General features: G+C 50.7%; 1 protein-coding gene and 1 non-coding gene across 3 annotated transcripts; one reads left to right on the top strand and one right to left on the bottom strand.

Moving 5' to 3' along the window:
• The first annotated feature begins 415 nt into the window (after nucleotides 1–415).
• SARM1 (sterile alpha and TIR motif containing 1) lies at nucleotides 416–27,453 on the top strand. 2 transcript variants are annotated; one of them, XM_066263251.1, is made up of 9 exons: nucleotides 416–1,210; nucleotides 9,964–10,582; nucleotides 13,150–13,362; nucleotides 13,664–13,749; nucleotides 13,861–14,096; nucleotides 16,138–16,240; nucleotides 16,317–16,506; nucleotides 23,333–23,454; nucleotides 23,543–27,453. In XM_066263251.1, exons 1-9 carry the CDS (start codon nucleotides 741–743, stop codon nucleotides 23,670–23,672), a joined length of 2,169 nt encoding a protein of 722 aa, XP_066119348.1. In that variant the 5' UTR covers nucleotides 416–740; the 3' UTR covers nucleotides 23,673–27,453. The 2 variants fall into 2 exon arrangements, with proteins under 2 accessions (XP_066119348.1, XP_066119347.1); XM_066263250.1 differs by having other exon boundaries at nucleotides 13,658–13,749.
• TRNAD-GUC (transfer RNA aspartic acid (anticodon GUC)) lies at nucleotides 7,441–7,516 on the bottom strand. Its single transcript has one exon. It is a non-coding gene; the product is annotated as a tRNA-Asp (tRNA).
• Nucleotides 27,454–27,486: the final 33 nt, after the last annotated feature.

Raw genomic sequence — 27,486 nt, 5'->3', positions numbered from 1 at the left:
TCCCATATGTGCCTTGACCAGGCAAGCCCAGGGTTTCGAACTGGCGACCTCAGCATTTCTAGGTCGATGCTTTATCCACTGCGCCACCACAGGTCAGGCTACAGAATTGTTTTTATCATCGCTTTAACAACTATAATTAGGGGTGGGGGCACATCAACGGTGTTGCTTGCTTTCACATAGGAGAGTCACGGTTAAAACCAAGGAACATAAAAAAGTCCTCTCGCTTTCCATCCTTTGCCCCTGCACCCAGTGGAGGGGGCGGGAGTTGAGACCAGAGCGATAGGCCGGGATAGGGTGTGGGCGTGGCTACGGAAGAGGGAGAGGCGGAGCCCCGCGAGAGCGAGAGGCGGGGCGTCGGCTCCGGATCCGCGGCTTCTCGGGGGCGGGGCTGCTGCAGAGCATCTCTGCTATCCCAGCCAGAGCTGGAGCCGCGCTTTGTTCTGTTAGCTGCCTCCTACATTCTCCAGCGTCCGGACCCATTCCTCGTCACCCAGCTCCCTCCTTCCGCCCATCCCCTGTGTCTGGGCCTGCATCCCTTTTCCTAACCGCTTCGTCCCAGATCCTGCCCTCACCCCTTCCCAAACTTCTGGCCAGCGCCCTTGTCTGGCATCCTTATCTCTATCCCTCCCTCCTGCATCTTCCCAGTGACCTCCTCTTGGGTGCTCCTTTTCCCTAGGTCCGGGTTGCTCCTCTCGGACCCGCCCCTCTAGACTGGGGATGTCCCCAGCAGCCCCGCGCCAATGGTCCTGACGCTGCTCCTCTCTGCCTACAAGCTGTGCCGCTTCTTCGCCATGTCAGGCCCACGGCAGGGCGCCGACCGGCTAGCGGTGCCGGGTCCGGACGGGGGCGGCGGCGCAGGCCCATGGTGGACCGCGGGCGGCCGTGGGCCCCGCGAGGTGTCGCCTGGGGTGGGCACCGAGGTGCAGAGCGCCCTGGAGCACGCGCTGCCCGAGCTGCAGCAGGCGCTGTCGGCGCTGAAGCAGGCGTGTGGCGCGCGAGCTGTGGGCGCCGGCCTGACCCAGGTCTTCCAATTGGTAGAGGAGGCCTGGCTGCTGCCGGCCGTGGGCCGCGAGGTAGCTCAGGGTTTGTGCGACGCCATCCGCCTGGACGGCGGCCTCGACCTGCTGCTGCGACTTCTTCAAGCGACGGAACTGGAGACGCGAGTGGAGGCCGCGCGCCTCCTGGAGCAGATCTTGGTGGCTGACAATCGGTGAGGGCACCGGGCTGGGGCGGGGGTCTGGGGAGCGGGGTGCGGGGGCGCCGCGTAGTGTAGGGCAGCAAGGGCAGTCGGGTGCCTGGGTCTCCTGTGTGTCTTGTACTGTGTCTTCCCTGCCTCGTCTCACCAAATCCCTGCACTACTTCCCTGATGGGAATCAGCGTGTCCATTTTACAAATGAGAAAACTGATGGCTGATCAAGTTTAGTGACTTGCCCTGCGTCAGTGAACTAACGGTACAGTCAGGTTTCACTCCCAGGGCCAGTGAGGTAAGGAATGAGATAGAGAGAGGAGGAATGGCATAAATAGGACAGGAATTTGTCCCTGATTCTGAGAATGGAGATGGGATCCTATTACCAGTGACCCTTCTAAACTCACAGCCCTCCTTCCCACAGGATGCGTTTCTATGCTACCTTCCCTCTCTTGTACCATCTCCTTCCCACTGAGAGAGGGAGAGAACACAATGCTCAGAAAATAGGAGGATCCCTTTCTTCTCTCCCCAGGCTGAAATGACTGTTATTCTAAGGGTCACTTACCCCCTCTGTGCCATTCCAAATCCACTTCCTGCTTCCTCCTTTTTCATTTTGGTCCTCGTAGCAACCCAGACATGATCTCATTCTACAGCTGCTAAGAGAGATCAGAGGTTTTCTGCTGGGATGAATGGGTGGGGGAAGAGAGAAGTGAGGTGCGGAGCTAGGCAGGGTCCAGACAGAGTATGTATTCTTCACCCCTTTTCCACACTGTGTCAAGATACAGTAGGTGGGGTCCAACTGAGGCCTGGCTGCTACTCTCTTGCCTGCCTCTTGGGGTCTTCCTTAGACTATGAAGATCCTTGAACACTCACTTTCTCTCCACAGCAAATCAGTCTGTCACATTCCAATCTCACACTGAATTCTCAGGCCCTTCAGATTTGGAAGGGTTTTTGGAAGGGTTTTCAGTTCATGAAGTTCTCACAAGTGTGATAGTCATAGGTTAGGGGTGCTTTCCTTGCCATTTTCTTTCTGGTTTTTTTTTTTTAAGAGAGAGAGAGAGATACAGAGGGAGGGACAGACAGATAGGAAGGGAGAGAGATGAGAAGCATCAATTCGTAGTTACAGCACTTTAGTTGTTCATTGATTGCTTCTCATATGTGCCTTGATGGGGGGGGAGCTCCTGCTGAGCCAGTGACCCCTTGCTCAAGCCAGTGACCTTGGGTTCAAGCTAGCAACCATGGGTTCATGTCTATGATCCCACACTCAAGCCAGTGACCTTGGATTCAAATCAGCGACCATGGGGTCATATCTATGATCCCACGCTCAAACTGGCAACCTCATGCTCAAACTGGTGAACCTGTACTCAAGCTGGAGACCTTGGGTTTTTGAACCTGAATGCTCAGCATCCCAGGCCGATGCTCTATCCACTGTACCACTGCCTGGTCAGGCACCTTGCTATTTTCAAAAATAAAAATAACTTTGTGAATAGTGGAAATGATATAACTCTCAAAAATATGTGAATGAAATAATTTAAATTGGGAAACCAAGTTAGGGTTCTGCTTGTTCAGCAAGTCATTAATCTCTCATCTAATATCAGGTGCCCTGATGGGAATGGACCATAAATTTAGAGAGCTAGCAAATGGAGTGGGTGTTCATTGGATGTGCAGCCCATGTTGGTGGGTGTGCTTGGTATGTAGGATGGGTCAACCCTGACTAGAACTTCTGAAGAGTGGGTGCAGCCTGACCTGTGGTGGCGCAGTGGATAAAAGCGTCGACCTGAAATACTGAGGTCACCGGTTCAAAACCCTGGGCTTGCCCAGTCAAGGCACATATGGGAGTTGAAGCTTCCTGCTCCTCCCCTCCTTCTCTCTCTCCCTCTCTCTCTCCCCTCTAAAATGAATAAATAAATAAAAGTAATTAAAAAAAAGAGTGGGTACAGCCAGCACTGTAGGAAACTGAGGGCTACAAGTTGCAAATACCACTGGTATTTCTTAAAATTATTATTCAGTAAGAGGAGGTGAGGCAGAGACAGACTCCCACATGCGCCCCCATTGGGACCCACCCAGAAAACCCACAGGGGGCGATGCTCTGCCCATCTGGGATGTTGCTCTTGTTGCTCAGCAACCAAGCTCTTCTTGGCGCTAAGGCAGAGGCCATGTACCCATCCTCAGTGCCCGTCAAGGACCAACTCGCTCCAATCTAGCCATGGTTGTAGGAGGAGGGGAGAGAGAGAGAGAGAGAGAGAGAGAGAGAGAGAGAGAGAAACAAGAGGGGAAGGGGTGAAGAAGCAGATGGTCGCTTCTCCTGCGTGCCCTGACAGGGAATCGAACCCGGGACATCCACACGCCGGGCCTACGTTCTACCACCGAGCCCACTGGCCAGGGCCAGCGCTGATATTTTTCAGTGCTGAAAATAATGATTCTCACGTGGTTCAGAATTACTGAGAGAGTCGTCTCACTTATCAGTGTCCCTGGTCCCAAGAAACCACAGACTTGGTTCAGGCATCACTTCAGGACCAAGGACAGGGTCCAGTGCGGTAGGTCGTAATCAAAATCCTTCCAAAGAAAGGCAGAAAATCTCACCTCTCTAGACTGCAGTGGGGAAGAGGCTTGAAGGGGAAGAAGAAGGGGTGACACATTGATAATTTGTGTTTATGAAATCTTTTTTTTTCTTTACCAACAAACCTCTTCTTAAAGAAGATTCTTCCTGCAGGGCATGGTGCGGTGGGTGGATGGTGTTATATTGAGTTGTACACTTGAAACCTGTATGATTTGGCAAACCATGTCAACCTAATAAATTTAAAACAAAGAAACAAATAATATTCTTCCATCAGTGTACGCATGCCTTTTCATTCCCTGTCCTGTAGCTCTCTTCTTCCCATGGTGCCGCCACACCCAGGATCCAGGTGACAGCTTCCTTTACCCCTAAATACCAGGAGAAGCCCAACAAGATTAGCGCCCAGTGAGGGCTGCATCTGACTGCTAGCCCTCTAAATTCACAGCCCAACCCATCAGGGGGCCATAATGAGGTTAAATGGTTTAACTCCAAGAAGTTAAATGGCTTTCTCAAGAATACACAGTAAATATGTGAAAGAGACACATTTATTAAAAACTCAGAAAACTATTGTTCATAAATTTAAGATCAGAGTCCAAAATGATACGCACTTACAAGTTCTTCTTTCCACCCAGACCCCCTCCCTGGAGACAAACCAGTGAAACAAGTTTCTTTTCTTTTCTTTTCTTTCTTTTTTTTTGTATTCTTCTGAAGCTGGAAACGGGGAGGCAGTCAGACAGACTCCCGCATGCGCCCGACCGGGATCCACCCGGCACGCCCACCAGGGGGCGATGCTCTACCCATCCGGGGCGTCGCTCTGTCGCGACCAGAGCCAGTCTAGCGCCTGAGGCAGAGGCCATGGAGCCATCCCCAGCGCCCGGGCCATCTTTGCTCCAATGGAGCCTTGGCTGCGGGAGGGGAAGAGAGAGATAGAGAGGAAGGAGAGGGGGAGAGGTGGAGAAGCAGATGGGCGTTTCTCCTGTGTGCCCTGGCCGGGAATCGAACCCTGGACTTCTGCACGGCAGGCCAATGCTCTACCACTGAGCCAACCGGCCAGGGCCACAAGTTTCTTAAACATTATTCCAGAGAGAGTCTATGCATACAAAAGTATTTGCATATATATGTATGTATACCTGCTTGTATAGGTCATTTCCCCTTCCTTTAGAGCTAGGATTTAAACCCAGACACATAGCCCCTCAGACCACAGAAGAGTTGGGAATAGTTCTTATAGCAAGCATACAGTTCAAGTTCTGTAATGGTGTCAAGGACATAGGGACAGGCAAGGACTGGAGGTCAAGAGATTTAGAATAAAGTCCTCTCTCTGAACTGATGTTCCAGAGCAAGCCCTCTCCTTCACTGATCCCTAGGAAGTGAGGGTATTGGACTAGATGATGCTTAAGCACATCCTAGTTCTAATATTCTCAGGATTTATGTAGTCAGATAGTTCTGGAAGAATAAAATACAGATGAGATATTTTGAGCTCTGAAGAGAGACAGATGTGAGTTCAAATTCCAGCTATTCCTCTCATAGCTGTGTAACCCTGGGCTTGTCATGTAACCTGTCCAAGCTTTGGCTTTCTCATTGGGAAAAAGAACAATTGTAGTGTTGCCCTGGCCGGTTGGCTCAGCGGTAGAGCGTCGGCCTGGCGTCCGGGGGACCCGGGTTCGATTCCCGGCCAGGGCACATAGGAGAAGCGCCCATTTGCTTCTCCACCCCCACCCCCTCCTTCCTCTCTGTCTCTCTCTTCCCCTCCCGCAGCCAAGGCTCCATTGGAGCAAAGATGGCCCGGGTGCTGGGGATGGCTCCTTGGCCTCTGCCCCAGGCGCTAGAGTGGCTCTGGTCACAGCAAAGCGACGCCCCGGAGGGGCAGAGCACCGCCCCCTGGTGGGCAGAGCGTCGCCCCTGGTGGGCGTGCCGGGTGGATCCCGGTCGGGCGCATGCGGGAGTCTGTCTGACTGTCTCTCCCTGTTTCCAGCTTCAGAAAAAAAAAAAAAAAATCTTTCGGAACAATTGTAGTGTCGGCTGCTCAGGTGAATGATTAGAACCCATCTGTTCCTTTGAACTACAGAGAAGCTCAGTGATCAGCTCAGCAAAGCATTGCTGGCTTTGTGCCACGTTCTGGGCTCAGCTAGGCTCTGCAGTAGGCACAAAATCACAAGCACTGTGGTCATAGTGGCACTCACTGGGCAAGGATTCCATGGCTGGCTGGGTCTCTAAGCTTTGAGGTGAGCATTGCCTGTGGAGGACGTCATTTGTGGAGATCAGGAAGCCAGGAAACTCAGCTATGTCTCCTGTCTGTTCTGCTGGCCTCCAGGTTTTCTCCCTTAGACCTATCGTCCCCACAGCAGCCAGAGTGAGTTTCCTAAAACCCAGATGTGGCCAGGTCACTCCCCTTCCTGAAGCCTTTATTTTTATTTTTTATTACAGTTCTTTTTATTTATTGATTTTTTGCAAGAAGGGAAGGGAGAGAGAGAGAGACAGGAACATCAACCTATTCTTGTTTGTGCCTTGACCAGGGTCAAACCGGCAATCTCTGTGCTTCAGGGATGCTTTAACCAACTGAGCTATCTGGCCACGTCATGAAGCCTTTCAATGACTCTTTATTGCAGCCAAGATAAATGCCTTGAGATGGCTTGGAAGATCTGCAGGACTCTTTTCTCATTCTCTCCTAGAACTCTTCACCTCAGCCACTTGAAGTGGGCTTCACTTCAGCATGGCTGAAGCAGGGATAGATACCCAACTATATCAGCTCTCAGACACCTCCAAGCCTTTTCATACATCTCTGCCTAGAATGCAATCTCCCCTTCTTTTGACTAATGCCCCCACCATCTTCCTCACTTAATCTCATAGGCAACTAGTCAATATATTTAATGTGTATCTTTTTATTTGTGTTCTGGTAAAATCTTTGTTCTTGTTTTGTGCATATATTTTTACTTTTTACAAATTGTGCTGTTATATAGCACATTATATTCCTTACTTTCCCCCATTCAGTGTTATGTTAAGATCCTCCATGTTGCTATGTTATCATCTGCTCATTTACTTGTTACTACCCCATAGTCCTTCAGACTGGGCCCTTGCCCATGTTACCTGTCCACTCCCCAGGCTTGACAGTGGACTGTCCCATTTCCCCCACCACAAACAGAGAACAACCTTGGCGATGTATTTCTGAGGATCTGGGTTACAATCTCTTCGGGATATAAACCCAAGAGCCCCCAATTACTGGCTTATAGAGTGTGTGTCAGCTTAATTTTACCCACTCATCCAGCCTTCTCTCCGAATTGACTGTTTCAGCCTGCATCTGCACTCACAGAGCTTCAGGGCATTCATGGTCCCACACGGCATCAACCTGTCCTGTTAACCAACTTCTGCTTTTTACCTTTTTTTTTTTTTTTGTATTTTTCTGAAGCTGGAAACAGGGAGAGACAGTCAGACAGACTCCCGCATGCGCCTGACTGGGATCCACCCGGCATGCCCACCAGGGGGCGGCGCTCTGCCCACCAGGGGGCGATGCTCTGCCCCTCCGGGGCATCGCTCTGCTGCGACCAGAGCCACTCTAGCGCCTAGGGCAGAGGCCACAGAGCCATCCCCAGCACCCGGGCCATTTTTGCTCCAATGGAGCCTTGGCTGCGGGAGGGGAAGAGAGAGACAGAGAGGAAGGAGAGGGGGAGGGGTGGAGAAGCAAATGGGCGCTTCTCCTGCATGCCCTGGCCGGGAATCGAACCCGGGACTTCTGCACGACAGGCCGATGCTCTACCACCGAGCCAACCGGCCAGGGCTTGCTTTTTACCTATTTAATAGGTATAAAGTTATTGCTGTTTTAATTTTCACTTCTCTGATTACTAATGAGTTAGAGTATCTCTTTCTTAACATTTTGGATTTCTCTTTTGTAAATTTGCTCATTTATGTGCTTTGCCCATTGTTTATTGGATTTACTGCCTTTTTCTTGTGGATTTAGATTTTTATTTATTTTTAGTGAAAGAGAGATAAAGAGGGAGGGACAGGAAGGAAGAGCGATGAGAAGCGTCAACTCGTAGTTGCATCACTTTAGTTGTTCATTGATAGCTTCACATATGTGCCTTTACTGGGGGGCTCCAGCTGAGTCATCAGCTCAAGCCAGTGACCTTGGGCTTCAAGCCACCTACTATGGGATCATGTCTATAATCCCACACTCAGGCCTGTGACCCTGAGCTCAAGCTGGCTAGCTTGCATTCAAGCTGGTAACTTTAGGCTATCCACTATGCCACCACTGTTCAAGCTTGAATTTTTATTTATATATTCTATATAATAATCCCTTGTTGGTTTTAGACATTGCAAATATCTCTGGCCTTTTTAAAAAAAAAGATTTTATTGCCCTGGCCAGTTGGCTCAGTGGTAGAGTGTCAGCCTGGCGTGCAGGAGTCCCGAGTTCAATTCCCAGCCAGGGCACACAGGAGAAGCGCCCATCTGCTTCTCTACCCCTACCCCTCTCCTTCCTCTCTGTCTCTCTCTTCCCCTCCCGCAGCCAAGGCTCTATTGAAGCAAAGTTGGCCCAGATGCTGAGGATGGCTCTATGGCCTCTGCCTCAGGCGCTAGAATGCCTCTGGTTGCAACAGAGCAATGCCCCAGATGGGCAGAGCATCGCCTCCTGGTGGGCATGCTGGGTGGATCCCGGTCGGGTGCATGCGGGAGTCTGTTTGACTGCCTCCCCATTTCCAACTTCAGAAAAATACAAAAACAAAAACAAAAAAACAAAAAAGATTTTACTTACTGATTTTTAGAAGGGGGAAGAGAGAGAGAGTGACAAAGGGAGGAGAAGCAGGAAGCATCAACTTGTAGTAGTTGCTTCCTGTATGTGCCTTGACCACCAGACAAGCCCAGGGTTTCAAACCAGTGACCTCAGCATTCCAGGTAGATGCTTTATCCACTGTGCCACCACAAGTCAGTCTCTGGCCATCTTTCTATTGCTCAAACATGCCAAGCTCATCAGCCTTCTGGCTTTTTGTTCTGGCTAGTCTCTCTGCCTGTTATACTTTCCCAGATACTTGCAAGCAGGGATCTCTGGACATTTAACCCTCAGACGTCACCTTTTCAGACATATCCCTGCATCCAAACTCTCTCCACTACATCATCTGGTTTTATAATCATTATGGCCATATCACTGTAATCTTGTTAATTCATTATTTCCTTGCTTATTGTCTCATTAGCTGAGTCAACTCTTTTTTTTTTTTTTTTTTAAAGAGACAGAGAGTGAGTCAGAGAGAGGGACAGACAGGGACAGACAGACAGGAACAGAGAGAGATGAGAAGCATCAATCATTAGTTTTTCATTGCGCTTTGCAACACCTTAGTTGTTCATTGATTGCTTTCTCATATGTGCCTTGACCGTGGGCCTTCAGCAGACTGAGTAACCCCCTTGCTGGAGCCAGTGACCTTGGGTTCACACTGGTGGACTTTTGCTCAAACCAGATTAGCCCGTGCTCAAGCTGGTGAGCTCGGGGTCTCGAACCTGGGTCTTCCGCATCCCAGTCCGACGCTCTATCCACTGCGCCACCGCCCGGGCAGGCTAGCTGAGTCAACTCTTAGTCACTGTTTAACTTCATTCCCTAGCACAGTGCTTGGCACACAGTAGGCTCTCAATAAATGTCTGTTGAATTAATGAATAATACACCTCAGTCACACCGCGTGGACTGAAGACAAGTTTGAAGGCAAGCCTAAGAGTGGTGTGCTTCAAGCGACACTTCAACTAATGATGAGGTTAACTTTATTGAGTCTTCCCTATGTGCTAGACATTGTGGCAAGCACTTTACATAGATTATCACATTCGTTCTCTCAGCCTATAGAGTAGGTATTTTTAAAATCCTATTTATAAGATGAGGAAACTAAGGTAGAAAGATAAAAGAAGGTACCCAAGGTCCCTCAAGCTAGAACATGGCAAAGAATTTGAAAGTAGGACCCAAGGATCTGATCTAGAGCTAGGTTTCTTAACCAGGACACATACTGCTTCTCCAGGGGCTGGTATAGGGAAGGAAGTCAGTGTGGCCAGGAAGAAGCACCCTTATAATCAGAGAAGTCTGGTCCTCCCAAGCAAGAGGTGAGGGTGGTAGCAGGGAAAATAACGCTCTCCCTCATGTCCTATATGACACTAGTCCTCACTAGGCCCTCAGAGTATAAGTGACCAGGGGTTAAGTAAGCCAAGCACTGCAGGACCAGCAACTTTACGGCCCCCCTCCATTTTCTCTCGGCAGGGACCGGATAGCGCGCACGGGGCTGGGCGTCATCCTGAACCTGGCAAAGGAGCGCGAGCCGGTGGAGCTGGCTCGGAGCGTGGCAGGCATCTTGGAGCACATGTTCAAGCACTCGGAGGAGACATGCCAGCAGCTGGTGGCAGCCGGCGGCTTGGATGCGGTGCTGTACTGGTGCCGCCGCACTGACCCGGCACTGCTCCGCCACTGTGCGCTGGCTCTGGCCAATTGCGCAATGCATGGGGGGCAGGCGGCCCAGCGGCGCATGGTGGAGAAGCGCGCCGCGGAGTGGCTCTTCCCGCTCGCTTTTTCCAAAGAGGACGAGCTGCTGCGGCTGCACGCCTGCCTCGCCGTGGCGGTTCTGGCCACCAACAAGGAAGTGGAGCGCGAGGTGGAGCGTTCCGGCACGCTGGCGCTTGTAGAGCCACTTGTGGCCTCGCTGGACCCCGGCCGCTTCGCCCGCTGCCTGGTGGACGCCAGCGATACAAGCCAGGGCCGCGGGCCGGACGACCTGCAGCGCCTAGTGCCGCTCCTGGACTCCTCGCGCTTGGAGGCGCAGTGCGTCGGGGCTTTCTACCTGTGTGCTGAAGCTGCCATCAAGAGTCTGCAGGGCAAGACCAAGGTGGCTGCGGGTGTGGAGTGGGGCTGGGGCTGATGAGACAGAATCTGGGAAGGCTTCCCAATTCATCTGCGACTTGAAATACATATAAGAGTTAGGAACAAGAAGTATGAGGGACCAGTCATTCTGGCCTTGAAAGCAAGACCAAGATTTTTTTTTTTTCTTTAGTGAGAGGCGAGGAGGCAGAGAGACAGACTTCTGCATACACCGGCCCGATCAGGATCGACCCGGCATGCCCACTAGGGGCGATGGTCTGCCCATCTGGGGCCCTTGCTCCGTTGCAACTGGAGCCTTTTTTTTTTTTTTTTTTTTTTTAATACCTGAGGTGGAGGCCATGGAGCCATCCTCAGCGCCCAGACCAGCTTGCTCTAATCGAGCCATGGCTGCAGGAGGGGAGGAGAAGAGAGAGAGAGGAGGAGGAGGACAAGGGGTGGAGAAACAGATGGGCGCTTCTGTGTGCCCTGACCAGGAATCGAGCCTGGGATATCCACACACCAGGCTTACGCTCTACCACTGAGCTGACCAGGGCTAAGACCAAGATTTTTGAGCAGAGGGCATTTGTGTTTTATAAAGATTACCCCGGTGCTGCATGGAGATGGGGTTGGCAAGGGGGCCAGATAAGAGGCCATGACAGGGGCCCAGTTGGGATAGCGGAGGTCAGGAGGAGGGAATAGAGAGGCAGAGTGAAGTAGACAGATTCCAGCAGTGGTGAAGAGCTAGAATTAGGACTTGGTGGGTGGCTGGGTGAAGAAGAAGGGAGATGCTGAGGATGATTCCTAACTTTAGATATAGGCAACCCAGTGGGTGGTGGCACCAGGTACTGAAATAAGATGAACTGAATTTGAGACAGGTTGGAGTGAGGGAGGGGAAGAAAGTGAGTTCCACTGGGACTGATTGAATTTGAAGTGCATGAGAGATGATCAGTTGGAGAGCTCCATACGGCCATTTTGTCATTTGAGTCTGTAGCCCAGGAAGGAGATGGGGTGTAGAGACAAAGGCTTGGAGCAGAGTGTCAGTATGTCAGCCAGACAACTCCCACTGGAGTCCCCAGAGGTCCCCATGGTGAAGGCCTGATCTGAAAACTTTGTTCCCTACTTTAACTTGCTGTGTGACCTTGAGGATCTAGCTTTCCCTCACTGGGCCTCTATATATCATATTTTGATCCTCTGGAAAATTGAAAGAGTGGACCACAGCAGCAGTTCTTACCCTGGATATGGGACTAGTAATAATTAAATTATCAAAAGTTTGCATTTTTATTTTTTAAAATATTACAAAATCAGCCTGACCTGGGGTGGCACAGTGAATAAAGCGTTGACCTAGAATGCTGAGATAGCTGGTTTGAAGCCCCAGGCTTGCCTAGTCAGGGCATATACGAGAAGCAACAAGTTGATGGCTTCCCACTCCTCTCCCTGCCTTTCACTCTCTCTCTAAAATCAATAAAAAAGAAAAAAGTTTTTTAAATATTACAAAATCAAGATCATGTCTATAATGTCACCCTCCCTACTTTGCATTCCTCTGAGAATTTGAAGGGTTGGTGACAGCTGGTGCGTACCACGTGGACCACCCTGTCTGTACCACATCTGTCATCTGGGCTGCTCAAAGGAGTGTGTCTCACAGATATTTGTCACACATCATGTGTGTCACCACAGATCAAGGAGACACTGGTGTTAAGGGGTCTCAGGTCTTTTCCAAGATCCAGCGTTCTATGAGTTTCTGATTCTCTCTGTGCCCCAGAGCTGGGCAGTGGGAGGACTGGCTTTACAAAGCAGGTCATTCTGCTTTGGGAGAAAAGCCTTGAAGGGGGATTTGGAGTAGGGAAGTATGGGTCTGGGCAGGGGCCATAATCACCAGCTCTGGCACCCCTTTCCCAGCAAGGCCAGTGAGTGCAGTTCAATAAAGACACAGTAAGCCCCCACTCTGTGGCCTGCAGTGTGCCAGCTGCAGGACTCTATGGGTTACTAGGACATGACCTCACCTTATAATTCAGTAGAGCTTGCATTATCAACTAATAATGACAGTGGCATTTAGAGTATACAAGAATTAATTGGCAGTGTGGCCCCAGCTATGGAGAAATCAAAGCAGGCTGCATGGTGCTAATCAATTTGGATTCCAATGGATGAATAGGATTTCCAAAAACGCCTGGGAAGAACTAAGAGTCTGAGAACACCATGGGCAAAGGCCCAGAGATGGGAGAGTCTTTGTAAGTGGGTATCAGACAAATGTGGGTTGGTGAAAGGGGAGATGAGCTGGGAGTGGTGGACAGGGGTTGCACTGTGCTGGGCTTGGCAGCCATATTGAGAGCTCAGATTTTATCCCAGGACAGATGGAAGCTGTAGAGGGGAGACATGAAAAGGACCTGCATAGTCAAAAAGTTTTGAGAGAGCTTCACAAGGGGGAATCCAGAGGACTTGGTGATTTATTGGATGAAGGCAAGGCTAGGGCTGATAGTGGGGCTTCCAGCAGTGAGAAGATGCTGGGCATAGAGGAGGGACTGGGCATATTTGAGGGTGGCTGGCTGGAAAGCTGGTGGATATAACACACCTTCCCCCCACACCCCCACCCCTCCTTAGGTATTCAGCGACATCGGTGCCATCCAGAGCCTGAAACGCCTCGTTTCCTATTCCACCAATGGTACCACATCCGCACTGGCTAAGCGCGCGCTACGCCTGCTGGGCGAAGAGGTGCCGCGGCCCATCCTGCCCTGCGTGCCCAGCTGGAAGGAGGCTGAGGTCCAGATGTGGCTGCAACAGATCGGCTTCTCCCAGTACTGCGAACGTTTCCGGGTATAGCCGCGCAGGGCTGCCTCCCCAGAGTCAGAGCCAGTGCATCCCCTAGGGGCGCAATGCGCACAGGCGACCTTATCCCGTCCTGTCCCGCACGCCCGCGATGTCACGGTGGCCTTTTGAGGCTGGAGAGCATGTACTCAGCATTTTCAGGGTTACTTGGGTCTAATCTGAATCTCAACCGCTTCCCCCACTGCCGTCTCCAGTTCCTTCGCCTTGCATCTTGTGCATGCATTCCAGGGCTAAGGAGGGGAGCCCTTCCTTCTCCCTTTCTTACCTCAGACTCCACTCCCAGGAGCAGCAGGTAGATGGCGACCTGCTTCTGAGGCTCACGGAAGAGGAACTGCAGACCGACCTGGGCATGAGATCAAGCATCACCCGCAAGAGGTAGGGAGCCTCCTGCCCTCCAGCCCCCGCCGGGTCTAAACCCCCCCCCCCCCCCGGGCCACTAGCCAGTCTGAGTCAGAACTTCAGCGTCCTCTCCTCCCTGCGGTGCAGATTCTTTAGGGAGCTCACGGAACTCAAGACCTTCGCCAACTATGCTACGTGCGACCGCAGCAACCTGGCTGACTGGCTGGGCAGCCTGGACCCGCGCTTCCGCCAGTACACGTACGGCCTGGTCAGCTGCGGCCTGGACCGCTCCCTGCTGCACCGCGTGTCAGAGCAGCAGCTCCTGGAGGACTGCGGCATCCACCTGGGCGTGCACCGCACGCGCATCCTCACGGCCGCCAGAGGTCAGCCTGCCCACGTGGGACTTCACCTCTGTCCCTGAAGGGACGAGAGGTGACGCATGCCCTGGCCTCAGAACCAGACACTGACTGGATTCTGAGGTTGCAAAGATGAATGTGTTGCAGTGCGCCCTCAAGAATTTCCCAGTCTGAGGCGGGTGCGCAGGAGGGTCGGAGTGAGGCAGCATATAAATAGGCATGGCCAGGACTCCAGTAGGACCTAGAGGAAGCACTGCCCTCCTTGTCCAGGCCTAGGGATTTTAGAGGGTGCCGACCAGGTCTTGAAGGATATACTGCAGGGGAAGGTAGGCAGCCCCAGGAAGAGCAGGCAGGCAGAAAGAAGAGCATATGCAAGTAGGGAGGTGAGACAGCGCGGAGAGCCCATACATGGGATATGGATGGGAAGACAAGTAGAGTATTCTAATAGTCAACAGCTTACACAGTATGGGTTCTGGAGGTAGGTTAGGGAGGTCATGAGGGCAGAGTGGATTTAGGGCTCTAGCAACCTTCTTTATTTACTAATTTATTAATTTACTATTTAGCTAATATTTATTGTCAATTACTACATGCCAGGTCCTATATTAAGTTTTGAACAAGTATCATCGCATTAATCTCTATATCCATTTGATGCAGTGGGCATTAATTTTTAAATCAACTTTTTAAAACTTTTTAAAGTATGAAAGAGGTATAATTTAACTTACAAGTGTCCAGTTTGAAGAGTTTGGAAAAATGCCTACTCCTGTGTAGTTTCCATCATAATAAAAAATAAAGAATATATCCATCAAGGGTGTTAAGTTTAAAGATGATGAAACTAAGATTTAAAAAATTTAAATTCATTTTCCAGTGTTTAATGGTCACTGAATAACAGAATTAAGATTTGGAACCCTCCCTTCCTGCTTCATAAATAGGCGGATATTGTCTGTGAATGTAAAGTCTGAACATTATGAGCAGGTGCACTCTTTTCATATGCCTTCATTCAGCAAGTACTTACTGAGCTCCTGCCAGGGACAAGGGACTGGGCTTTGACCCCATGCTTTTGCTTCCACCAAAACAGGTCAGCTTTTTTTATCATTTTTACTTTGCAGCTTCCAAGAAAACTTGAAGATTTCATTTTTTTTAGAAAAGGGTTCTACAAAAAAATAGCTTACAAAATCCCTTCTATAAAGAGTAGAGAACAATTAATGTTTTTTAAGTGGAAGCAATGGCATGCTCAGACTTGGATTTTAGAAAAAGATCCCTTTGGACGTTGTCCAAACAGATTGCATTAAGCACGTGTGAACCTGAGGAGTCTGGAGTTGGGGGCCTAGACATAGGGAGGACCCTGAGGCTTGAGTCTAGTTTAGTAGGAAGAATCCACAAAGCACGGTGCCTGGCACTGAGCACTGAACATTAGCTCCGTGAGGGCGGTGTTTGTTTGTTACGTTCACTGCTGTATCCCAAGCACTAAAAATTGAGCCTGGCACACAGTAAGCATTTAATAAATATTGTTGAATGAATGAATGAGCGGCAGGAGCTGAGTCTGACACCCAGGCTTCTGACTTTGGTAGAAAACTAGGAGAAAGGGGGCTACAGGAGATTTTAGGATATGTTGGGTTTAGAGTGCCTGTGGGTAGCTGGCTGTGCAGGTTTCAAGCTCTGGAGAGAGGGCAGGGTTGGAGGTGCATGCCCTGATCCTGGACAGGTGGCTCAGTGGATAGACTGTTGTCCCATTGTGCTGAGGTCGCGGGCTCAATCCCCAATCAGTGCACATACAAGAAGCAATCAATGAGTGCACAACTAAGTGGAACAGCAAATTGATACTTCTTTCTCTCTCTCCCTTTCAAATCAATGGGGGGAAAAATGCCTGCCTCCTGAGAGGGACTCACCAAGAGTTAGTGGCCTTCCTTCCTGTAGACCTCATCTCTACTTCAGTGACCCTTTTTGAAGCAAGGAACCCTGCCTGGGCTGTGCTGGGCTGGGCTGAAAAGGCTGGGTGGGTAAGGGACGATGTACCTCATGGTGAGTGATGGGAAGGAGCCGCCCTCACCACCCTGTGTCTCGTTCTCAGAAATGCTACACTCCCCGCTGCCCTGCTCTGGTTGCAAGCCAAGTGGGGACATTCCGGATGTTTTCATCAGCTACCGCCGGAACTCAGGCTCCCAGCTGGCCAGGTAAGGAGGAGCGGGCAGGCAGGCAGCCTCGGGCGTTAAGGCGAGGCCAGGGCAGTGACACGGGACCTCTTCACAGCCTCCTGAAGGTGCACCTGCAGCTGCATGGCTTCAGTGTCTTCATTGATGTGGAGAAACTGGAAGCAGGCAAGTTTGAGGACAAGCTCACCCAGAGTGTCATGGATGCCCGCAACTTTGTGCTGGTTCTATCGGCCGGGGCACTGGACAAGTGCATGCAGGACCATGACTGCAAGGACTGGGTGCACAAGGTAGGTGCTGGCCTCTGTGGTCCCAACATTGGCCTGTGGCCCAGGGGACAAGGTTCTCCTCCTATTCCTTCTCATCTGCCACCCTGGCAACCTCTGTGGTCAGCTGGAGGTCAGGAGTCACAGCTCTGACTATAATAGGACTCTAGCAAGTCACTTAGGCTCTCTGAGTCCATTTCTTTCATCTACAAAATTTCTCTCATCTTACCTCTCTTGGTCACCTTGTAGGATTGTTGTGAGCATTAGAGAGGAATGAAAATACTTTAAAATATAACCTCCATGAGGGCAGGGGGCAGGGGAGCGTATTGATAGACACAATGGAATCGTTAAGAAGACAAAGCAAGTTTGAATCTTGGCTTTGACCTTGAGCAAATTACTTCATCCCAATAAGCTTCATGTTTATTACTGTAAAGTGGATAATTGTAGTACCTAATTCCCTAGGATATTGTTACAAGGATTAAAAGAGCTAAAATCTGTGAAGTGCTTAGCAGAATGCTTGGCTCTATAGTAATTGTTCTATAATGGTAGCAATTGCTATTATTAATATATTATTATGAGTACTGTTTAACTAACCATTGTATCTTAAGTGCCCACCACATAGTAGAAGCTTGTTGATACTGTACTTGTAGAACAGATAGATGGATGAAGCCATATCACATCTGAAAGTTATTAATCATTAATCAATGAGTAGAAATTGCAGCTAGAGCTGAGGGGTGCCATAGTCATTTGAGATGGGACCATGTCCTAAAGCAGCTAAGGAGACAAGAATATGCCCAGAATGACCAGTTCATATAAGTTGTCAATGTTAAGCTGGGCAGGTGAACTTCTTACTTGCCATAGGAGTATGGAGAAAGGAGAAAACATTAAGACCAGGCATAATCAGGGCAGGCCTCATGGAGGAGATAGGATTTGAGTAGAGTCCAATAATTTAGGTAAGTGAAAGAGAAGGCATCCCTGGCAGGGGAACAGCATGAGCAAAGATCAAAAGTAGGGATGAAAAAGGTGCAAAAAAGCTACATGCATCACTGGTGTTGCTTTCTACATCTCATAGCTGAAGAAAATGAGGCTCAGAGAAGTAGAATTTTTTTTTTTTTTTTTTTTTTTTTTTTTTTTAGTGAGAGAGAGAGATGGGTTGGAGGGACAGACAGACAGGAAGGGAGAGAGATGAGAAGCATCAAATCATAATTGCGGCCTGACCTGTGGTGGCGCAGTGGATAAAGCATCGACCTGGAAATGCTGAGGTCGCCCGTTCGAAACCCTGGGCTTGCCTGGTCAAGGCACATATGGGAGTTGATGCTTCCAGCTCCTCCTCCCTTCTCTCTCTCTCTGTCTCTCTCTCCTCTCTTTCCCTCTCTGTCTCTCTGTCCTCTCTAAAAATGACTAAAAAAAAAAATTTTTTTTTAAATCATAATTGCAGCACCGTAGTTGTCCATGGATTGCTTTCTCATATGTGCCTTGACTGGGAGGCTTCAGCCAAGTCAGTGACCCTTTGCTCAAGCCAGCAACCTTGGGCTCAAGCCAGTGACCTTAGGCTTCAAGCCAGTGACCTTTGGGCTCAAGCTAGCTACCATGGAGTCATGTCTATGATCCCACACTCAAGCTGGCGACCTTGGGGGTTTGACCTGGGACCTCAGCATCCCACGCCTATGCTGTCTCCACTGCATAACTGCCTGGTCAGGCATAAAGTAGAATAATTTTTGCTATGGCCATACTGGTGTAGAAATCAGAAAAGCTGGGTCTTTTTTTTTTTGTATTTTTCTGAAGCTGGAAACGGGGAGAGACAGTCAGATAGACTCCCGCATGCGCCCGACCGGGATCCACCCGGCACGCCCACCAGGGGCAACGCTCTGCCCACCAGGGGGCGATGCTCTGCCCCTCCGGGGTGTTGCTCTGCCGTGACCAGAGCCACTCTAGCGCCTGGGGCAGAGGCCAAGGAGCCATCCCCAGCACCCGGGCCATCTTTGCTCCAATGGAGCCTTGGCTGCGGGAGGGGAAGAGAGAGACAGAGAGGAAGGAGGCGGGGGTGGAGAAGCAAATGGGCGCTTCTCCTATGTGCCCTGGCCTGGAATCGAACCTGGGTCCCCCGCACGCCAGGCCGACGCTCTACCGCTGAGCCAACCGGCCAGGGCCAAAGCTGGGTCTTGAGCTCTGTCTCTCTGACTCCAGAACCCATGCTCTTTCCCAGGACCTGTGTTCTGTGGCACAGATCTGAGGGTGTGTGTCGGAGGTGGTGGGATAGGGCTGGACTCAGCTGACACCAGAGATGACTGCCAGCATTTCTTCCCAACTCCATGTTCAGTGATGTTACGTTGGTAGCTTAAAGTCAGCCATGGTAGGAGTATTTACACTAAGGAAATCAGTAAATATTACAAATTAAGGTTTTGTTTGTTTGTTTGGTTGGTTGTTTTCTTCTTCCTGGATAGCTAGCTAAACATTTATCAACACCATTGGTTGGATAAGAACTATGAAAGGAGGTTGCAAAATGCCTAAAGGCAGAGAAAAGACTTGTGCTTACAGCACTGGGAAAAGGTATCCATGAGTGCAGTGATGCCACCTTAGTGGGTTTTCGGGAGAAGGCTCTGACACCAGAGTGCAGTCTAGACTGACAGAGAGAAAGAGGGTCAAGCCCTTGAGGCCGTGTTTTAGGAGCTGAGTACTGGGCTTGCTTTGGGGAGGAGGTGCTGATCCTTCAACCCAGCCGTAAGCAGGTGGCAGGTGGCCTTCTGAGAGAGAGAGAGACGTGTCTTATTCACACTGTATCCCTGATGCCTAAACCACGCATGGTACAAATTAGGCACTTGAAGAGTTTATGGAATAATTGAATCAATGATAAACAGATGAGTGATTCTGATGAAGCTGAGATGACTGGGAAAACCATAGATATCTACTAGGTTTACCAGGTCAGAAGACATGACTCTAATCAAGTTATTCTTTTCTTTTCTTTTCTTTTTTTTTTTTTTTTGTATTTTTCTGAAGTGTGAAGTAGGGAGGCAGAGAGACAGACTCCCGCATGTGCCCAATCAAGATCCACCTGGCATGGCCACCAGGGGGTGATGCTCTGCCCATCTGGGCTGCCCCTCCATTGCAACCGGAGTCATTCTAGTGCCTGAGGTGGAGGACATGGAGCCATCCTCAGAGCCCGGGCCAACTTTTGCTCCAATGGAGCCTTGGCTGCAAGAGGGGAAGAGAGAGACAGAAAGGAGAGGGAGAAGGGTGGGGAAACAGATGGGCGCTTCTCCTGTGTGCCCTGGCTGGGAATCGAACCCAGGACTTCCACATGCCAGGCCGACACTCTACCACTGAGCCAACCGTAATCAAAGTTATTCTTTACCAGCCAAGTGATCTTGAATAAACCATTTTTCCTCTCAACCAGCCTCTGCATCTGCACAATGAGCAGTGTGCTGGGTTTTTGGTTCTGCGTAATTCTGGATAAAGCAAATGTCTAAAGTAATTTCAAATAAATTGCTGCAGGGTCATAATTCATCCAAATTATCAGCAGAGAGGCAGAGGGCTTGGTTGAAATAGCTGTGGACTTGGAATTGGAAAGCATGAGTCAAAGCCTGGCACCTTCTCGGCAGGTTGTGTGTGTGACTTAGAAGCAAATCCCTTCCCCTTTCCGGACCTCCTTCATATTTGTAAAATGGAGCGGTTCCCCAGAAGTCAGTTAAGGTTGAAGTTCTGCAGGTACTTTCCCCAGGAAGGCTGTGCTCAAGGGTCTCGGCACCCCTCATCGTCTCAGCAGACTGCGAGGAGGGATTGCGGAGGCAGGTGGCGTGCTGGGACCCTTCGCCTTGGACCAGTCCCAAAGCCTGCATCATCCCTCCTTGGTGGCTTTTAGTGCTTAATTGCCTTTGGTTTTAAAACTCCTTTCCCTGGAGCCACAGTTAGTGGGTAATCAATATGGAAAACCCCAAGTGAACTGCACTCAGGAAAGTCCAATCCCTATGGTCCCCCCTTGAAAGAAAAAAAACCATTCAATAAGCACTTACCAGAGCATCCATTAATAGTGATATCCTCGGAACAACCTTGTGAGGTAGGTTTATTATTCCGACTTTACAGAGGAGGAAATAATAGCACCTATTACTCATTAAGCACGCAATACGTGCTAGGCACTGTTCTAACCACTTGCCATGGGATATTGCTGTTATTCCTTCCAATGATCCTACAAGATAGGGACTATTATTAACCCTACTTTATTTTTATTTTTATTTTAATATTTTATTTATTGATTTTTAGAGAGAGGGAGGGGAGAGAGAGAGAGAGAGAGAGAGAGAGAAGGGGGAAGAGCAGGAAGCATCAACTCCCATATGTGCCTTGACCAGGCAAGCCCAGGATTTTGAACCGGCAACCTCAGTGTTCCAGGTCGACGCTTTATCCCACTGCGCCACCACAGGTCAGGCTAACCCTACTTTATATATGAGAGAACAGAGGCTTTGAGAACCAGTTCTTTGTGTTGTGTGTTTTTTTAAGATTTTATTTATTGATTCTGGGGGGGTGGAGGGGAGGAATGGGAAGCATCAACTTGTACTAGTTGCTTCTCACATGTGCCTTGACTGGGCAAGCCCAGGGTTTCAAACTGGTGATTTCAGCATTTCAAGTTGATGCTTTTTCTACTGCACTACCACAGGTCAGGTAAAAGCCAATTGTTTTTGCCTCAGGTCACAAAGCCTGTGTCAGTGACTCAATGTGAACTCATATCTGACAATTCCAGAGTGCACCCCCTAACTGCTATGCTGTGTTGTCTCATTCATTCATTCATCCAGCCACTCACTAAGTATTTAGCAAAGGTTGACTATGAGCATGGCTTTGTGAAAGATACTGATATATAAGGTGAGTAAAAACCAGTCTTGATCCCGGCCCATATGTTTGGTAGGGAAGACAAGTATTAAGTAAATTACTCAATAATTAATTTAATTTTGCAACTGTAGCATGTGCTGCTGAACCTATGAGAGACTATACATAATAAGGGAATCTGACCTGGTCAAGGAAGTGAGGGAAGACTTCCCTTGGAAAGTGTTGATTGGGTGCAGATCAGAAAAATGAGTGGCATTAGCTAGGAGAAGGAGCAAGAAAGAGTGTTCCAGACAGAGGAAACAGCATGTGCAAAGACCCTGTGCAGGGAGGGAGGAGGACAAATCGAAGGGGCTGCAAGGTCTGTGTGGCTGGGAGGACAGTGCAGACAGGAAATTTGAGAAGTGAACTGCGGCCAACCACATAGGACCTACAGACCACATTAAGGAGTTTAAATTTTATTCTAAGAGCCATGTAAAGCTTTGAAGAGTTTTAAGTAGGGAGTCACATGATCAAATTTGCATTTTGCAGAGTAACTGGGTGAAGGGGCAATGTAGAGAACAAATTAGAGGGGGCATGAAGTGGATAAGAACAGACCTGGTGGAGGATAAAGATAAGGGGGGTGAGGCCTGACCTGTGGTGGTGCAGGGGTAAAAGTGTTGACCTGGAACGCTGAGGTCACTGGTTCGAAACCCCGGACTTGCCTGGTCAAGGCACATATGGGAGTTGAGGATTTCTGCTCCTCCCCCTTCTCTCTCTCTCTCTCTCTCTCTCTCTCTCTCTGTCTCCTCTCTCTAAAATGAATAAATAAAATCTAAAAAAAAAAAAGATAAGGGGGGTGGAGGTTGGAGCAAGAGAGGGGTGGGGTGGAGAAAGGAAAAAAAGGGTGGATTTGAAAAATAAGTAAGGGCTACAATTGGCAGGGCTCCTGATGGGTCAGTTTGGATGCAGGGAGTATAATGTTTTTCTTCTGACACCAAATTGTGTTTTTTTCCCCCATACCAACAACCAATTCTCCATTTCACCAACACCAGTTGGATGACCCACAATTCAATTCAATTCTGATACTAACTACCCAGAGTGAGTGTCACATCCACAGGTAGAGGGCCTCTGTCCCACAAGTCTGCCTCAGGTTCCCAGGCTACCCACACTACTGTTATACTTGGCTATAAATTCAGGGGTTCCCATGACTCTCCCCACAAGTTCGATAATTTGCTAAAATGAGGTGAACTCAGAAAAAACACTTTACTTCTGGTTTTTTGAAAGGACACAGGGGCAAGGTAACGGGGAGGGGGGCGGCGCAGGCAGGGGGGGGCACAGAGCTTCCAGGCCCTCTCCAGACCCCTCTTCCGGCACCTAGATGTGTTCACCAACCCATACCATTTTTAGGGCTTCTTTATGGAGGTCTCATTATTTGGCCATTGGCGACTGAACTCAATCTTCATTCAGCTCCTCTCCTCTCCTCTCCCTGGGTGTGGCGGAGGGGAGGGCTAAAAGTTCCAACTTTTTTTTTCCTTTCTTTTTTTATTTATTTATTTTAGAGGGGGGGAGGGAGGGGGAGAGAGAGAGAGAGAGAGAGAGAGAGAGAGAGAAGGGCAAGGGGAGAAGCAAGAAGCACCAACTCCCACACGTACGTGCCTTGACCAGGCAAGCCCAGGGTTTCGAACCGACAACCTCAGCGTTCCAGGTCAAGGTTTTATCCACTGCGCCACCGCAGGTCAAGTGCAAGTTCCAACTTTCTAATCAGAGCTTCATCTTCCCATGACCAGTCCCCATCCTGAGCCATGTAGGCACCCCTCACCGCAGTCATCTGGGGATTACGGGGGTTTTAAGAGCTCTGTGCTAGAACCTAGGACAAAGACCGAATATTTATTTTGTATTATTACCACAAAGGGTGAGGGGGAAGTCAAGGTGGACTTTAGAACCAGCAGCCTACCCTGGGCTCAGCCTCAGATGTTGTTGGCCCCTCCAGTGTCTGCCTGGCCCCACAGTCCCTTGTTCAGGACCCTGATCTCTTCCTCCTCTCTTCTTTCTCCAGGAGATTGTGACTGCTCTGAGCTGCGGCAAGAACATTGTGCCCATCATTGATGGCTTTGAGTGGCCAGAGCCCCAGGCCCTGCCTGAGGACATGCAGGCTGTGCTCACCTTCAATGGCATCAAGTGAGGAGTGGGTGGGTGGGTACGCAGGCCCCCCCGCCGGCAGTTCCCTCAGCCCGGCCCTCTGACCCACCAGCCTCTGTGCCCACAGATGGTCCCACGAGTACCAGGAGGCCACCATTGAGAAGATCATCCGCTTCCTGCAAGGTCGCTCCTCCCGGGACTCGTCTGCAGGATCTGACACCAGTTTGGAGGGTGCTGCACCCATGGGTCCGACCTAACCACCCCCTAGTTCCCAAGTCCGGCTGTGACCCTTATTTCCATGATCCCCCTCACACTGGCCTTCCTGGGCTGACACAGCCTGGACCCTTCTCAGGAAATGGCTCGCTCTCTCCCAGACCCTCATGGGCCACCTCAAACCCAGCTGCCCCAGTATCTGGAAGGGGAAGGAAAGCTAGGCATTGGGGGTGTCCAGGTTAGACCACCTCTAGCCCTGCCACCCAGTTCTATCTCAGGTGTGAGAAGGTCACTGAGCAGTTCTGGAGACACTGAAGAGTGAGGATGGCTGCACCCTACCCCCTCTCCTGCCCTGACATTAACCAGCTCGAGTAGGGGGAAGGCAGGCAGCCTCTGAGCGGAATTAAGGCAATGCCCAGCCCTCTCGCCTAAGCAAGGGCCTGGGCTTGGGAACCAGTGGGGAGAAGTCCAGTGATAGCTCTTCACCTAGACTTTGCCTAGTCCCTGGGCTCACCACTTCCTGCCATGCTGTGGCCTTGCCCTGTAATCACTCAGTGCCCTTAGCCGGCCTGGCCTGGTCCCAAGTCCCCTCCCAGCCTTCCTGAGGTACAGCCTCTTTTGCCACGTCCGGGGTCAGGGTTGGGCTGAGCCGGCCCTCACTCCAGCTGGTTTACAGCTGAGGCTGGGTTTGAAGCACTCCGATGCAGGAGTGCTCCCTGCTTGGGTCTGAGCAGGGGAAGCCATACCTTAAAGGGCTGCTAGCCACCCTACCCCTGCCTTGGTGCTGTGCCTCAGGCTCCTGCTCTCCCTGTCCAGCTGGCTTCCCCAGCCCCTCCCAGCAGTGGCCTGGGCAGACCTGCAGCTCCTTGGGAAGAGGCAGTGTCCTAAAGAAGAGCAGGGGGTGAATTCCAGTCTCTTGGGAATTTTGTTAAAATTCCATTCAGACCTAGGGTGGGGCCTGAATTCCTTAATTTCTCAGATTCCCAGGTAAACCAATGCTAGTGGTCAGGAAGTAACACTTTAAGTAGCAAGGCTCTGAAATATAAATCTTCACACACCTTCGTTAATCCCAGCACCCCACTCAATGTCTGTCTCCATAATCGTTAGAGCAACCCTACTCGGTATTATCTCCGTTTTACAGAGGAATCGGATGATGTGCTGTTTTCCAAGTTATGAGTGGCAGCCCAGGATCCAGACCTGGCCTCCTGGTGATCAGCCCACTGCTGGTGGGACTAGTCTCCTGAGAACCGTCCTGGAGGCGGTGACTGGGCTGAGCTGCTGCTTCACAGAGAGCTGACTTCTTCCTTGCCCCAAAGAATCTAGAAGTGGGAATAGATTTTTGACCCAGGGGCTACACAGAAATAAATGAGCAGGAACACCCCTCTGCCCCTCCCTCCAGGAGGGCAGGGAAGCTCCAGTTACCCAGCCCTACCTCTTCCCTCCTGAGAGCAGTGGGTTCACACCTCAAGGCTGGCTTAATTCCCAGGTCACTCTGAGCTCTTGAGCCACACGGTCAGGAAGTCAAAGGTCTCACTCCAGGCTTGAGACATCTCCTTCCACTCCCCTCCCTGCCAAAGATCCTGTTTAGCTGGTCCTAGCCCCAACTCTGGCTTTGATGGCACTTCTTTCCTGCCACCAGAGCGCCCATCAGTGTCAGGCCCTGGATACAATGGTGACAGGCAGACTGCCCTCACTGGAGCAGAGACAATAACAATACAGTGTGACAAAAACCCAACGGAAGAAGCTTTCTGTCTTTCTGTCCCCAATTCCACTCCCTCCTGAGGTCCCCCATGGACAATATTCAGAGCGATTTCCCAGCCCTGTTTTTTCTGGTTGGCACACCCTCCTGTCTCTGGGGGATCAGAGCTCAGCCCCCAGCTGCTGCCCACCCCAGCCTAGCAGCTGGAGTGATGACCCTGCCCCCAACGAGCCTAGTGTGTTGTGGACTGCCTCCCCTACCAGGACAAACACCGCCCAAGGGCAGACAGCATGGCCCTCCCCTTCCACGTAGGCCTGGCCTCCTGGCTAATCCTGGAACAGAGGCCTGAGAAATAGCCTTTCCTGCAAAGCCTGCTCTAACAGGTCTGCAAGGCCAGGGTTTTCTGCTTGGCTGGACGGTAGTTGCTGCCCCCAGGTCAGGGCTGAGTCAGCTAGGTCCCTACCCCACCTCACCTCACCCCTCCCTGAGGACCAAGAACTACTCAAGGATACTCAAAGATCAAAAGTCCAGCTCCAACTCATTTATTCTTCCCTCGGGCCCATTCTAGAAGGTATGAAGTGGAAAGGATTTCAGAACATTATCTAATCCAGTGTTTCCTGACTTGTCCAACCATGATCAATGTGGGGCATCACTGATCTAGCCCTTCGTAGAGGGGCTTGCTCAAGGTACCCTCTCTATGGGTACCTTGTGAGCTGGGGGCAGTAGCTAGAGTATACCCAGGCCTGAGACCAGCCCAGAGCCTTTTCCCTCTGCTCCCCATCATGCTAGGGCAATAGTGGAGGGCCCTCTTCTTTCTTCAGTCTTCCAGTGACAGAGGGAGCAGTGAGACAGGAATACAGAAACAGACCCAGGCTGCAGAGGCCACAGTTAACTCTGGTTTACACTAGGCTACCCCCACTTCACCTGAGTGGTTTCCAGCCAGAAATGGCTGGCAGGGCTGGTGAGAACAGGGTAGAAATGGCAGTAGGAGGCTGGGCTCTACGGCCAATTCTGGTTTGAAGGGTCAAGTAAAACCTGATTTGGGTCTGTTTGGGGGCTTATGGTTCTCAACAAAGCCAGAGCCTTAATCTAATTTTGCCTTTCAACTTCAGGTCCAGGCTTTCATTGTGCTCTAGAAATGGTCCCCCCATTCTCTAGGAAGCTGGAGTCCCTCGATCATGGGGAGGCAGGCCCATCGCCAGGTTCCTGCTGACTTACAGAGGCATGAGGGGTCTCCGCACAGGCCCTGCTGAAACACCTGGTGATGGGAGGCGTTGGAGGGCTGAGTGATAAAAACTGATTCTGTACGGGCTGTTGTAGACAGGAAGACCACTACAGGTACCTTGAGGTGCGGATCTCTGCCTGACCCTCAGGAATGAGCGGCTAGGGCTCTGCTCCAACCTCTCTGCATGGATCGATCAAGTCTGGCAGCCCTTCATCTTCGAGCGGCTCAGGCTGAGAATGGGCCAGTCAGATGAGGTCTGGGCTGGCCGTGCCCAGTACCAATGCTGTGGCAGCTCAGGGCCTTCTGCCCAGCCCAGCAGCTGTTGGTCGGACCTGTGGTGGGCAGACTGGGAACAGGAAAATAGAGGCCCCATAGCCCAATGCCTCAGGTGCACATTTCAGTGTGCTTATATTGCTTTATTCTAGTATTATGATTGGTACTGCTCAGTCAGGCGATTGATTCCATGGAGCCAGTAGCTCTCTCCCTCCATTCCTGCAGCCCTTCCTCCCCTCAAAGCATTCATCATGAAGGAGTGACTCATGGCTGCCGCCATGAACTGTGCACTGAGCTGTGCAGTTTTGGTTGGGAGCAGAGATGCCAGCCCTCGTGCCTCAGCTGGTTCCTGAGCCATCACCTCCATCAGGACCTCTCCTCTCACCCGGAGGGCTTTGTGTGCTTGATGGCAGAGAGGGTAAACAGACGCCTGTTCCCAGAGGCTCCCTCACCGCCTGCCCTGCAGCCAGACTGTCTGGATTACAATTCTGAATCCTCGAGTCACAGGCTGGCACAGCTACGGACGAGGTGGGGGACTTGGTCTGGCCTGACCACGATATCCAAGGTGAACACTGCCTTTGAGGGGAGCTGCTGGTGCTGCTCTGTGTCCCCAGGTGCATACTTCTAGTCAGTGCTCACTTCGCTCCTTTGGCCCTCTGTC

The sequence above is a fragment of the Saccopteryx bilineata genome, chromosome 2 (assembly GCF_036850765.1).
Source record: "Saccopteryx bilineata isolate mSacBil1 chromosome 2, mSacBil1_pri_phased_curated, whole genome shotgun sequence".
Lineage (NCBI taxonomy): Eukaryota > Metazoa > Chordata > Mammalia > Chiroptera > Emballonuridae > Saccopteryx > Saccopteryx bilineata.
Note: the sequence above shows the minus strand (reverse complement) of the source record. Positions and strands in the feature narration are given on the sequence as shown.